Source organism: Enoplosus armatus, chromosome 14, assembly GCF_043641665.1.
Source record: "Enoplosus armatus isolate fEnoArm2 chromosome 14, fEnoArm2.hap1, whole genome shotgun sequence".
In the NCBI taxonomy this organism is placed as follows: Eukaryota; Metazoa; Chordata; class Actinopteri; order Centrarchiformes; family Enoplosidae; genus Enoplosus; species Enoplosus armatus.
Genome location: NC_092193.1, coordinates 8,519,276 through 8,531,218, shown reverse-complemented (window position 1 = coordinate 8,531,218; position 11,943 = coordinate 8,519,276). Strand labels below are relative to the sequence as shown.

The 11,943-nt window shown below is 41.4% G+C and overlaps 1 protein-coding gene across 1 annotated transcript; it reads right to left on the bottom strand.

Moving 5' to 3' along the window:
* Positions 1-2,069: 2,069 nt before the first annotated feature.
* Positions 2,070-11,277, bottom strand: LOC139297093 (oxygen-regulated protein 1). Its single transcript, XM_070919683.1, has 3 exons — positions 10,621-11,277; positions 8,830-8,989; positions 2,070-7,741 (listed from the first exon to the last, which is right to left on the bottom strand). Exons 1-3 carry the CDS (start codon positions 11,275-11,277, stop codon positions 2,070-2,072), a joined length of 6,489 nt encoding a protein of 2,162 aa, XP_070775784.1.
* Between the last annotated feature and the right edge of the window lie 666 nt (positions 11,278-11,943).

Sequence of the window (11,943 nt, the reverse complement as noted above, 5' to 3'; positions counted from 1 at the left end):
AACTAATTAATTAATATGTGTAAAAACTGATTTTGTCATATAAATCTGCAATAACTGCTTCGGCCACTTGGGGGCAGCAGAAACAAGTTGTGAACGCAACATTGACATATCGTCACCTTTTAATTTGATATGGCGAACTTGTTAGCAAACAGTTGCATATTTACGGATCCGTCAGTTAGGGAGCAACATTGTCATTAATCTGGATTTCGTGTCCACCTGATGAATGTGAGTCTAATTTTCACTCTCTTTATCTCTGTTTTTGACCTCGACCAGCAACCTGAGGGAAATATGTTGCTCTTGTTTGATGTTTGAAAACCCCATAAGGTCGTTTGTCAGCACTCAAGGCTGTTTTTCCTCTTCAGACCATCTCTGTTGTCAACTCTGTTTCCTATCTACGTAGGCTGCCATCTTTGTTTTGATTCGGCAACAGTGGCGCAATTGAGGAAACAGGTTAAAAATCTTTTTTTATCATTCAATATTTTTTTTATCCAAATGGATTCTTCTTTTGAAATACCTTCAGAACAACCGTAAGAGTTTTACCTTCTCGGTTTTTCACACATCGCCAGTTAATTATCTTCTCTAGAAACCATGGTTACCCCTACGACCCGGATGTTGAGGCACAAAATCGGGCTAGTTCTTTAACTTAGCTGCTAAATGCTCCTCCACTATGTTCACCAGCTAGCTAGTTTCTAACTTTGTCTGACGTTTGGTGGTGAACAGGTAGCGCCATGGATGTATAAAGAGTACTACTGTACACTGAAAACCACACTGGGAGAGCGGTGAGAGTGAATCAAAACAGTTTAGTTGTGGGTTGGACATCCAGACATTGAGCTTGAACTCACTATAAAGCTCTGTAATGCTGAGGGGAGCTGCAGATTCAGGTAATAAGTTTGTCAGTGAACCCTTTCAGTGTCGTTTTACAAGATCAGTTCACTAGTTATGTTAAATACTACTCAGCCTGTCAAAACAGTTGTGTCATGTCCTGTGTGGTTCTGGAAGGAGCTTTCCAAAGTCTGAAAAAATGAATCTGATGACTTCAAATGTATAAGAGAAAGTCTGTGTTACAAACCTGGGGCGTGGAGTTAGAAAGACGTGTTCATTTAGCAGGCAGGGAGGGTCTAACAAAAGATGGTATTGAGATGCATTATGGGAAATGTGAGCCAGTGTTTTTGGAGCTTGACCAGTTCTAGGGACTAAAACTCAGGATATCTTGACCTCCGCTGCTTTGATTTTGACTTTTCTTTTTTTAATCTGTCTCATGTAAGTCCCCCGACTTTATAAAAGTGCTGTACTAAATCACTGGAGTACTCCTTTAACTGTTTTAGTATGGCAACTATAGACACAATTAAAAAAATTAAACATGGTTTATTGAATATTCATACAGCCAAAAATAACATTTTGTCAGAAGCTGCCTTATAATGAATTTTGTTTTGACAGAATAATCAGCTATCACTTCTTTATAACTTTGCAGCTGACATACAGTAGTCCTTTGTTAAAACCCTGAGAGGATCTGCAGAGCAGCAAAGTGAACTAAAAGTGAACTATTCACAGCTGTCTTGGGAAATAGTAATCACTCAACATGCATTGCACATTCTGGAAGAACCAAAAGAAGCAATGAATTAAAATATAACATGCCATAAAATCTGCTTGGCAGATACAGTCATTTATGTGATGTATTGCATTATATTCAATAAGAAAATGGTGACTTGTGGTACTCGTAATAATAGATGATACAGCGATGTACAGTCAGGAGCATTGAATCGGTATAAAAAAACGTTCTCATTTGCTGATATTGTTATATTTTACCACCAAAAAGACAGCATTGAAGTTAATGTGTGTGAACTTACATTTTTGACTACATTCAAACATAAATAAGAGGCACAACTCTCTTCAATCACCGCACATGTCTGTAGGTCGGGTGGGGCTCCAAGAAAAGTTTTTGTTCATGATTATTTGACAAAACACAAAACATTTCTAGCTGCATTACAACAAAATCATCATAGCCAAGACTAATAGCACACACAGGACCAGCATGTGTGAATGTTTCTGTGAAATGTAATGTCCTGTTTTTATAGTATGGGACAGTATTGGCCACATCTCACGTGTAGTGTTTCCAGGGAGTCCTGTGCTTGCAGTACACTCCCTCCTCCACTAGATGTCCTTCTTGCCTGTGTCACAGCTGAGGACTCTCCCTCAGGATGCACTTTTCTGTCTGGTATTTTAAACTCAACTGATGCAAATGAAGACAGACTACCATTTTTATTTGCCCAAGTTTTGGAAGTGTCAATAGTAGGTGATACCCTGAAGCCTCTCCCTTTGACACTGCTTGAATCTTTTTTCCTACTTTTGACACTGGAATCATCCAGAAAGGGGTCAGAGTCGCTTCCATGTGGCATGTTGTAGTACGTGCAATTTGGAGTTTGAGGCTTCGCCATCTCCTCAAGCTCTGATGAGGATATAGCTGCAAGAGGGTTGTGCTGGGCTTCATGATGAGGCGAGGAATCCACGCTACTATCCTGACCTGTATCTATAGATGTGCTATCTACATTACCGTACATTCCCAGGGAGATTGGAGGTGATTTTCTGATGAGGTGATTCTCCTTGAGTAGCCATCTTCCTTGGTCAATCAAAACCCCATCGATTGAGTCTTTTTCTGAGGTGAAAGAAATGCACTGTGTGGCCTCTGTGGCGTCTGCTTTTTGTGAGCTTGCACCACTGAAATAGGACAGATCCTCCCTTGAGGCTTTTGTGCTTGAGTCAAAAGAAGAGAAACTCCCTCCACTTTTTAATTGGGAATTTTGCAAGACTGAATTACTTGCAACGGACAGTTTGGAGTTAGCTCGCTCCACATTTGTTCTCCCATTAGGGGTATCAGTCCTACTTCTACAGACTGGAGAAGCCTCCTCTTCACTCTCAGTGACAATATCTACAGACTCCTGAGTTTTATATCCACCACTCTCCGACGTTTCCGGCCTGTAATCGGACAAATCTGAGGTGATAGGGCTCGGGAGACGCTTTAAGCGGTACGAAATATCCTCTCTACTTTTTGGAATAGCAGTTTGTTTAGTTTGTACAACTCGGGCATTATCTGGCTCTATCCTGATGTTCCCCTGAGTGTCATATGTGAATATAAGCGAAGAGGACTGTAGGGCAGAGTTAACAAAGTCGAGTAATTCCTGTGATATTTCCACTGGATGTGGTAGACTGCTGCTTGTTTCCTCGTGATGCTCCCCTCCCTCGTCTGTTTCAAGTTCATTAATGGTGTCTGTTCCATTACCTTTATCATCCTCACACTGACCCTCAGAGGAATATTTAGTTGGTGATTCAGTGTTGTGTTCTGCTACCTCAACATCTACATCTGCCTCCTCTTCACAGCTACTCTGCTGCTGCAAATACGAGGCCTCCTCCAGTAGACTTTTGCAATCCACACCACCAGAAATACTCTCTGCATCATTAGTAACATTTTCTTCCTCTACCTCATCCTTTGATTCTTGCTTTTCCACCTGGTCTAACCCTTCATTACTTTCATTTTCTTCTTCGTCATCTTCTCTCTCCTCTTCATCTTGCATTTGCCCTGCTTTCATATTTTCTTCAATCTCTATTTCCTCTAGAATTTCTTTCTCCTCTGCTGATTCTTCCTCAAGACTATTTCCTGTTTTCTCCAGCTCTTTCATGCTCTCTTCACCCTCATCACACTTTTCTTCCTCTTCTATATTCGTGTCAGTTTTGTCTTCTTCCTCATCTGTTATCACTCTTTGTTCTATATTTTTAACCTCAACATCCTCCTCGTCCTCTTGCTCCTCTTGTTCTCTCTCTTCTTCCTCCTCATCTTCCTCCTCATTGTTCTCCTCACTGACCACCTCGGTTTGGTCCTCATCTTTTTCCTCAACAACGTGTTCTTCATCACCCTCCTCAATAACCTCCTCCTCTACATCTTTCTGAGTAACCGCATCTGTTTCTTCTTCCTCCTCCTCATCTTCCTCTTCATTACTTTCCTCACTCACCACCTCGGTTTGGTCCTCATCTTTTTCCTCAACATGTTCTTCATCACCCTCCTCAATAACCTCCTCCATTTCTTCTTCCTCATCCTCCTCCTCAATAACCTCCTCCTCTACATCTTTCTGAGTAACCGCATCTGTTTCTTCTTCCTCCTCCTCCTCTTCAATCATACTTTCTGCCTCCTCTTCCTCATCTTTATCCTCAATAATCCAATAATCCTTCATTTCCTCTTCCTCGTTGTTTTCCTCAATAACCTCTGCTTCTACTTCAATCTCTTCCCCTTGCTTCTCTTCAGTTTCCCCTTCCTCCCCATTTTCTTCCTCATCTGTCTCTTCATCACTATCATCCACTCTTGATTCTTGATCTTCTTCATCCAGTAATCCCTCCTCTGTCTCCTCAACCACTTCTTTCTCTCCTTTGTCTAATGTCTCCTCCTCTTCCTCCTCACCCACTGTCATCTCTTCATCTGTCCCTTCCTCTACTTTCTCAGCAGATTCCTCCTCCTCTCTACTTCCATTTTCCGATTCCCATTCCTCCTGCCTCTCGTTTTCCATTTTTTCTTCAGTCGCTGCCCCCTCTTCTGCTTCTTCTTCCCTGTCCCTATCTACAATTTCTGTCTCTTCACCATCATCTATCTCTTTTGTATCTCCATCCTCTCTATCATTCACCCCCACCCTACAGTCCTCTACCTCTTCCACTTGTTCCTCTTCTTGTTTTTCATTTCCTTTCTCTGCATCGTCTCTTTCTGTCTCTGATATTTCTGATTCTTTGGCCTGTTCAGAACACACAGATTGCATTTTCTTTAAGCTATCTATCTCTCCATTATCATCACCCTGTTTTGTCTGAGTAATGTCCTCTGTTATGCAGGTATTATCAGGCTCTGGTGATTGTTTTGTGTCATTGTCGCATTCTTCAACAAATTTTTCCACATCTTCCTCTGAGTCTGACTGGTTTCCTTCAACCTCTACAAAAGTGCTCTCCTCTACGGGGTAAAAACTTTTAGCTTGTTGGATTGTTGAAGAAATCTCATCTCTTAGGTCTTGTGGCATATTCAGTTCTTCCATCAGCTCGTCAATACACAAGTGCTGATCCTCAAATGCATCACCCCCTTCGGAGAAAACATCCAGGGCAAATTCTGTTTCTGAAACTTTGGGAGACAGCGGTTCACTTTCAAACCTTTCCCTCAGAATCTGGAAATCCTTCCAGCGTTCTCTGAACTGAGAAGACGCTCTGCTTTGCAGATCCGTCAAACTTGCCCTCTGCCCTTCCTCGTCCTCAATGGCAGAAATTTTCTGCAGGGACTCCATCATTAGCATGGCCTCAGAGGTGCTTCTTGATTGGTTGCCATCTCCCGGCGCAGATCCCTTTAGGTTATCTCGCAGAGTCATCACTGATAAGAATGACACAAAGGCTTTACATGACGAGCCAAACACTGAAGCAACTTGTGTTGGGAAATCAGGAAGGCTGCTGGACTTCTCAAGATTGGATGTTGTGTTGGTGTCAGACGCCCCTCTGATGCACTGAATCGATGAACAAAGTTGCCGCAGAACAGGTTTTATCTTTGCTTTGGGACTTAAAATGTTGGACGTAGATGAAGATGGTTCATCGTCAGCTGGACAGATGGCCTCTGCAGATTTGTGTGACCTCAGTCTGTTCTCCTGTTGTACAGGATCGACTCTGACACTCGGCATTGAAACACATAAACCTCTCACATATTGTTCATTGTGCAGCAGTGCTGTGGTTGTCTGTGCATGACAAAGAGGTACTGATAGACAAGAAGCTGATGTCTTGACAGCATCACTAGGCGATGGATAACACTCATCTAGATTAGTCTGGCATTCATTTTTTTCATCTGATTCAGAATCACCGCCTATCTGAAACACAACCTTTGTCCGAGGTTCTGATTCATCTGTGATGACCTCCTCAGTGTATGACACTGGGTCGGGGCCAACATTCTCCAACCAGTTCTCAACATATTGGTGAATTTCAGAGGGTGAAGGATTGAGAGAAGGCATTGAAAAACTCTCACTCAACTCTAAAGACTTTTTAGGTGATGGTATTCTGCTCTCAATCATGGATTTGGGTTTGCCAATTGTCTTTTTGCCTGGCATAAGTGATTTTTTGGGTTGTAAAATGTCTAACATGTTCTTCTTCATTTGAGGCCTTCCAGTTGGAGTATTTACATTATGGCCATTATCTTTAGCAGCTGCTTTATTTATGTTTTGTCTCTTAGGTGGGACCACATTTTCAGTGTTAACTAATAAGGCTTGCTCTTTCCTGGACATATTTTCATCTTTACTTGCTTTCTTAATTTGAGGCTTTTCTGGTCCTCTACTCTTTTGACCACTTTTAGCACTTTCTGATGAACTCAAACTCTTTTTTCCCACACTGGTATTGCTGCTGAGCTTTTCTTTAGATGAATGTTTGCTATTTTTTGAGGGGCTTTCCTTTTGCTTTTTATCTGAGCCGCTTGTTGAAGTTGAAGTCTTCTGATTCCTAGCAGGTTTAATCATCTTTTTCTTCTTCTCACTTTTAGGAGTTCTGTCTTTTTTTACTCTCTCCTGGGAGTTTGTTGCAGTTTGAGCCTCATGCTCAGTCACTGAAGACCAATTTTTAGTAATCACGTGTGTTGAAGTTATTGGCTCTGATGACAATGACAACATCTCCTCTTTCTGTCTTTGTAGGGAGTCAGTAGTGGGTGGCTGCCAGCTAAAATCTATATCACAATCATTGCTGGATGATCGTGGCCCTGAGTCAGTCGATGGTTTGCTTTCTGGCGCTGGAGTGGAACCATGAAAAGGTACACCGTCTGCACTATATTCCTCATTTGCAAAATAGTTGTCATAGCAGCCTTGACTTTCATAAATATGCATCACAGTCTCTGTAACCTCCATCCCGTTATTCTGTATCTGAAGGACCTCGGCTACTCCTGGCGACCTGATGGAAGAGTGGGAGCCTTTGTTGCTCGCCCCTGCAGACGCTGTTTTCCGAGGTTTTGGGATTGGCCTGTTGCTGCTGCTGTGTCTGACAACGCAGTATCCCTCGGTTGTCTCACCATCAGCTGTCCTCTCCATGTAGGAATAATGGGTGCTCTCTTGAACCCCTGACTCTGTCACCGTCTTCACACTCTCAATAGACGCCTTCTTCTTAACATGCTGAGGACCAGGACCTGGTGTAGGAGTGCGCTTGAAACCTGTTTTTGCTTTTCCCAAGGCCGTGGAAGTGTAGCCCTCATATACTCGATCGTCGTTAAAGCCGACACCCTTTCCACCTCCAGTGGTATAGTTCTCCTCTTTCGATTCATCTTCACTGATGCTAGAGGATTCTTTGGCAACGGCGTTGTTTGAGTCAGGTGAGCTGTTGCCCGACTCAGAAATCGAGGCACAAAGTGTCCTCTTGCTAAGGCTGGAACGGCTGAGTGTGGTAGTCCAGTGGAGCATCTCCTCCTCTTTAATGGTCAGACGAACTTTCATCTCCACTGTCATGCTGCCATCTTGATTCACACGGAAGGACTTTTCAATGTCATCATCTTGAGGTACAATGGAAGTATGATGCTCATTATCTACCCTCCCAGTTCCACATGTCTCCATGGGTGTGTGACGATGGTTGACCTCTGTTTCAAATGATCTGTTGTGGTTCATGCTTCCATTTCGGGACTTATTTATCTGATTGACAATATATCTCTCAGATGATAATGAAAAATTCCTTGACCCTCTTCCACTTGAGAAAGATTTGTCGTTCTCTTTGGTTGGAGGTGTTTGTGAAAGAGAGGGGGAGAGACAAAGAAAATAAGAAATATTTAAGGACATTATAAAAGCATCATGGAGCACTCATATTGGTTTGGTAGGAATATTTCAAGGAATAGTTTGATATTTTTATATTACCCTTATTTGCTTTCAAGCTCAAATTTAGATGAGAAGATTTAGACTGTTGTCATATGTGTCTACTATGTCTAGCTTCAGCCAGCACCAATTAGCTTAGCTTAGCATAAAGACTGGAAGCAGGGGGAAAAAATCTGCCTACCAGCACCCAGCTGACTGGACAACCAGCAATCACTGCTCTGGACCAAGAAAAAGTCTGGCACATAACTGCCCACACAAGCGCAAGTTTTTGTTTTTACACTTTGGTTTTTGTAGGGATAAAACAACCAAGATACAAGGTTTTCATTAGTAAGATTTAGAGGCACTAGTAGGTGGATTTTGTTACCTTTGGACAGAGTCGGGCTAGCTGTTTCCCCTTTTCCAGTCTTTGTGCTAAGCTAACAGTTTCCTAGCTCTACCTTCATTCTTGGTGTACAGACATGACACTGATATCGATCTTCTTATCTGAGTTTTGGCAAGAAAGCAAATAGACGTATTTTCCAAAATGCTCAATTATTCCTTTAAGGGGACAGTTACATTGGATTGGGGTCAAGGCAGAAAACACAGTGATAAATATCTCAAAACCTGGACAGATAAAACCAAAATTATCTGCAAGAGCTAGATACCACTAGAAATAAGTGAGAAAATATGTTAGTTTGTTTTTTTGTTTTACAATTTGGGTGAACTGACCCTTTAACAATGACTAACTACTGGATATGACATATGATGTACATTTTAGGACATCATAGATAAACAGAAGTGATGTGATTGTGCCAGTCAATCAGTTATGTAACACTGATCACCAACAAAATAAACTCCATAAGATGAAAGTTGCTGTGAAAGTCCCCATAGGACTACATGTTTTAATCTGCAGAAAAAATTATATGCATCAATTTTCATTTTTTCTTTGTTTCTCTTTTCAGAACAATTTACAGCAGTGCCGATGTAAGTGTTACCGATTAACACTTACGAGCTGTTGGCTGCAACATAGATGGTTCCACAGTATCCATGTACATTACTTGTGCCATCTGGCCTGTTCTGTGAAAACTGTAGTTTCCTAATTTGAATGACTCGTTGCCCGCTGCCACAACAACTCCAGAGCACAGGATAAGTGTTGCAAGACCATCAACCTGAAAGAGGAGCAGAAACACTTTCAGAATACTAGTCACCTCCAATTGGTCGCATACATGCATTCACTTTATGTGTGGCACTCCTAGATTCATGCAAACTGAAAAGAGACTGTCAATGTATTACTTGGGCCACATGTTGTCCTAAAAAGAGGAATAAGATGCATTTAAAGGTTCTCAACACTAATGACCTTTAACAGGAAGCCTGTTGCTGTGGATAGAGGGATTACAGAGTGACAACTCACCAGGGGGTGGAGATTTTGATAGGTCTTAGCACTTCTTGGAATACTTATAATGTGTAAAGTAACAGGGTGAAAGCCTTGATTCCTAATCTCTAACACAAGTTACAGTGAAAATTATGCCCATAAAAGTTATGTATTTTAGTTGTAGTTTAGTTTTGTGTACATGGATATAGTATCTCCCAAACCAAGAATCTAAAAACCAACTCTACAATCATCATGGCCACCATAAACTATGGTGGATGCTGTGCATACATCTCATGATTTCTTGGGTGTTTATGGTTCAAATCTGAGATTAAATCAAAACCCACTTAAAAGTAAAGTAAAAGTTCAGTCAGACATACAATGATTCCAACACAATAACAATTCATTGTCAGTTCCATCAAGTGTTTCATAACAACTGAGAGAACTCCATCTGCTGGTGACCGTGTGATACAGTTAAAAGCTCTGGACGTAGCAAGTAAGTGGATTGTTTTGACAACTGTTGTTTCCAAGATCAAGAATGAACTGTCAAACTCAAAAAAGTGGTTGTCGAATTGAAGAAATGGTGTATAACCACTACATTGATGTGTGTTTGTGTCAGTCTGCCTACAGCTTTCTTCAGCCTTACATCTAAAGACTATCCTATTTGTGTGACCCAGACATACCTTCGCTTAATATAGCCTTAAGTGTCCTTACTGTAGATAGGAACAACAGAGGTGCCATGGATTCACACGGCATGGTGCTAATTGAAAAGTATTTCCTAGTTTGAAATACTTAACTTTGCCACTTTGAACAATCCAATCAAATCTAGTAACTAAACCCATCAATATATTTAGTTTCATAGTCACATTACTGAAACTAAAGACGCTCTAACTTATGTTTCACTGTGACTTCAGAGTAGTACATTTTGGGAAATGTATTTATTTTCTTGCCCAGAGTTAGATGAGAGGATCGAGTTCAATATGTAGCTGGAGCCAGCAGCCGGTTAGCTTAGCATAAAGACTGGAAACAAGGAGAAACAGCTTGCCTGGCTCTGTCCAAAGGTAACAAAATTTTGTGGTTTCACAGCAGGTGGTGTGCATGAGTATTTCTTAGCCGGGGGCAGTGACTTCCTGGAATCTCTACTGGTTGCCTCTCTATGCTAAACTAAGCTAAGCTGTCTGCTGGCTCCAGCTTCGTGTTGAGCGACAGATATGAGCATTTTATTGATCTTCTCACCTAACTCTCAGCAAGAAAGCCAATAAGTGTATGTTCCAAAATGTTTATGGCCATATTTACCCATAAAAACGTCATACAGACCAGAATAAGCTGCAGCCATTTAAAAAAAGAAGCTGATTATAATATTTTCAGGAGTTGCCTAATATTGGTGTTAATCCACAATCATTCTCCATTTTCAGTTTGCCAAATACTCACTCTTCTGCCATCTGTAGAGAAGAGTTTCAGCACTGGGAACTGCAGGATCTGGGAAAGGTAATCCAGTAAAGCATCAAATGTTGGTGCTGTTCTTCTCTGCAGCACAATTGTGCGTTTAACAGTGGGATCCCTATTCTTCATGACCAGAAGCTTCTTTGGCGTCCGTACTGCCACCCTCTCAGTGACCTTTGCCGGCCTGTTGTTGTCATTCCTTCTGCCAAACTGGAATCCTTGACGCCTTCGTCGCCCTGCGCTGAAGGGTCTGGTGGTATTCCATGGTACCTGCCGTCGGCTCACTTCATCAAGGTTTAATGGCTTCACCCTTTTCTGATCAGAACACACATATGATCCCCCATCAAAAAAGTCATCTAAAGCCTTAACCAGGCGGGTCCCGCGAGGTGTGGTGATGGTCCTCACTCCAAATGGCAGAGGCACTTTCTTGGACAGAGCATCCAGTAGAGCATCAAATGTCTTAAAGGTGCGGGCATTGATGACCATGCGATGCCCACTGAATTTATAGTCACCACTTTTGTAGAAACATACTCTTTTAGAAGCCGAGGGATCAGAGATTGGCTGAAAGGGTCGGGAGGGTGACGTCTGCCCACTGCCAGAGGACAATTCCTGGGCAGGTAGCTCCGGGACAGGTGTGTTGCTCATATTGTGTGGAGGTAGCTAGAAAGAAAGCAGAGAGAGGGAGAAATCTGACCACATCTTACTGCAGTTATGTTGAAATTATGTTATGTTTTGCTGAGTAGTGTTTTGTAGGTGATACTCCCCCCAAACTTTGTCTTTTGAATGTCAAACACATACACTTATTAGTTTGTTGTTTGCCTCCTCACACAGGGAGGCTGTGGTAAGCTTACAGATTCAGACAGTTACAATTGATTTCAATGATGACAAGTATTCAAGGTGGGAAAGAGATGTTAAAATGTTTATAGAAACGTTTTGAACCAGTCTTCTCTGCCTCTCCATCTCTATACTGTAACCAGTATTCAGTACACATTTACACTGTCATTTAGGAACTAAGTGAACAACACACATGCATGAGGCAGCTGCCCAACATTACATTATTACTAAAGAAATGCTGTCATACTGTGTATGATCAGTGTAAATTATGTGTATATATTGTAAATTTAACGATTAAATTTACAGTAATATTTTTAAGCTGTTATGCACACATACAGTTTTCCTTGTAATATTTTATATATATTGTCTTTTGTAGATTTGTATTAATGCAATAATAGATCATATATGTTTAGTTGACATTATAGTTGCATAATATCAGTAGGCCCAAGTACAGCACAGTAGAAGAAAATAATTACA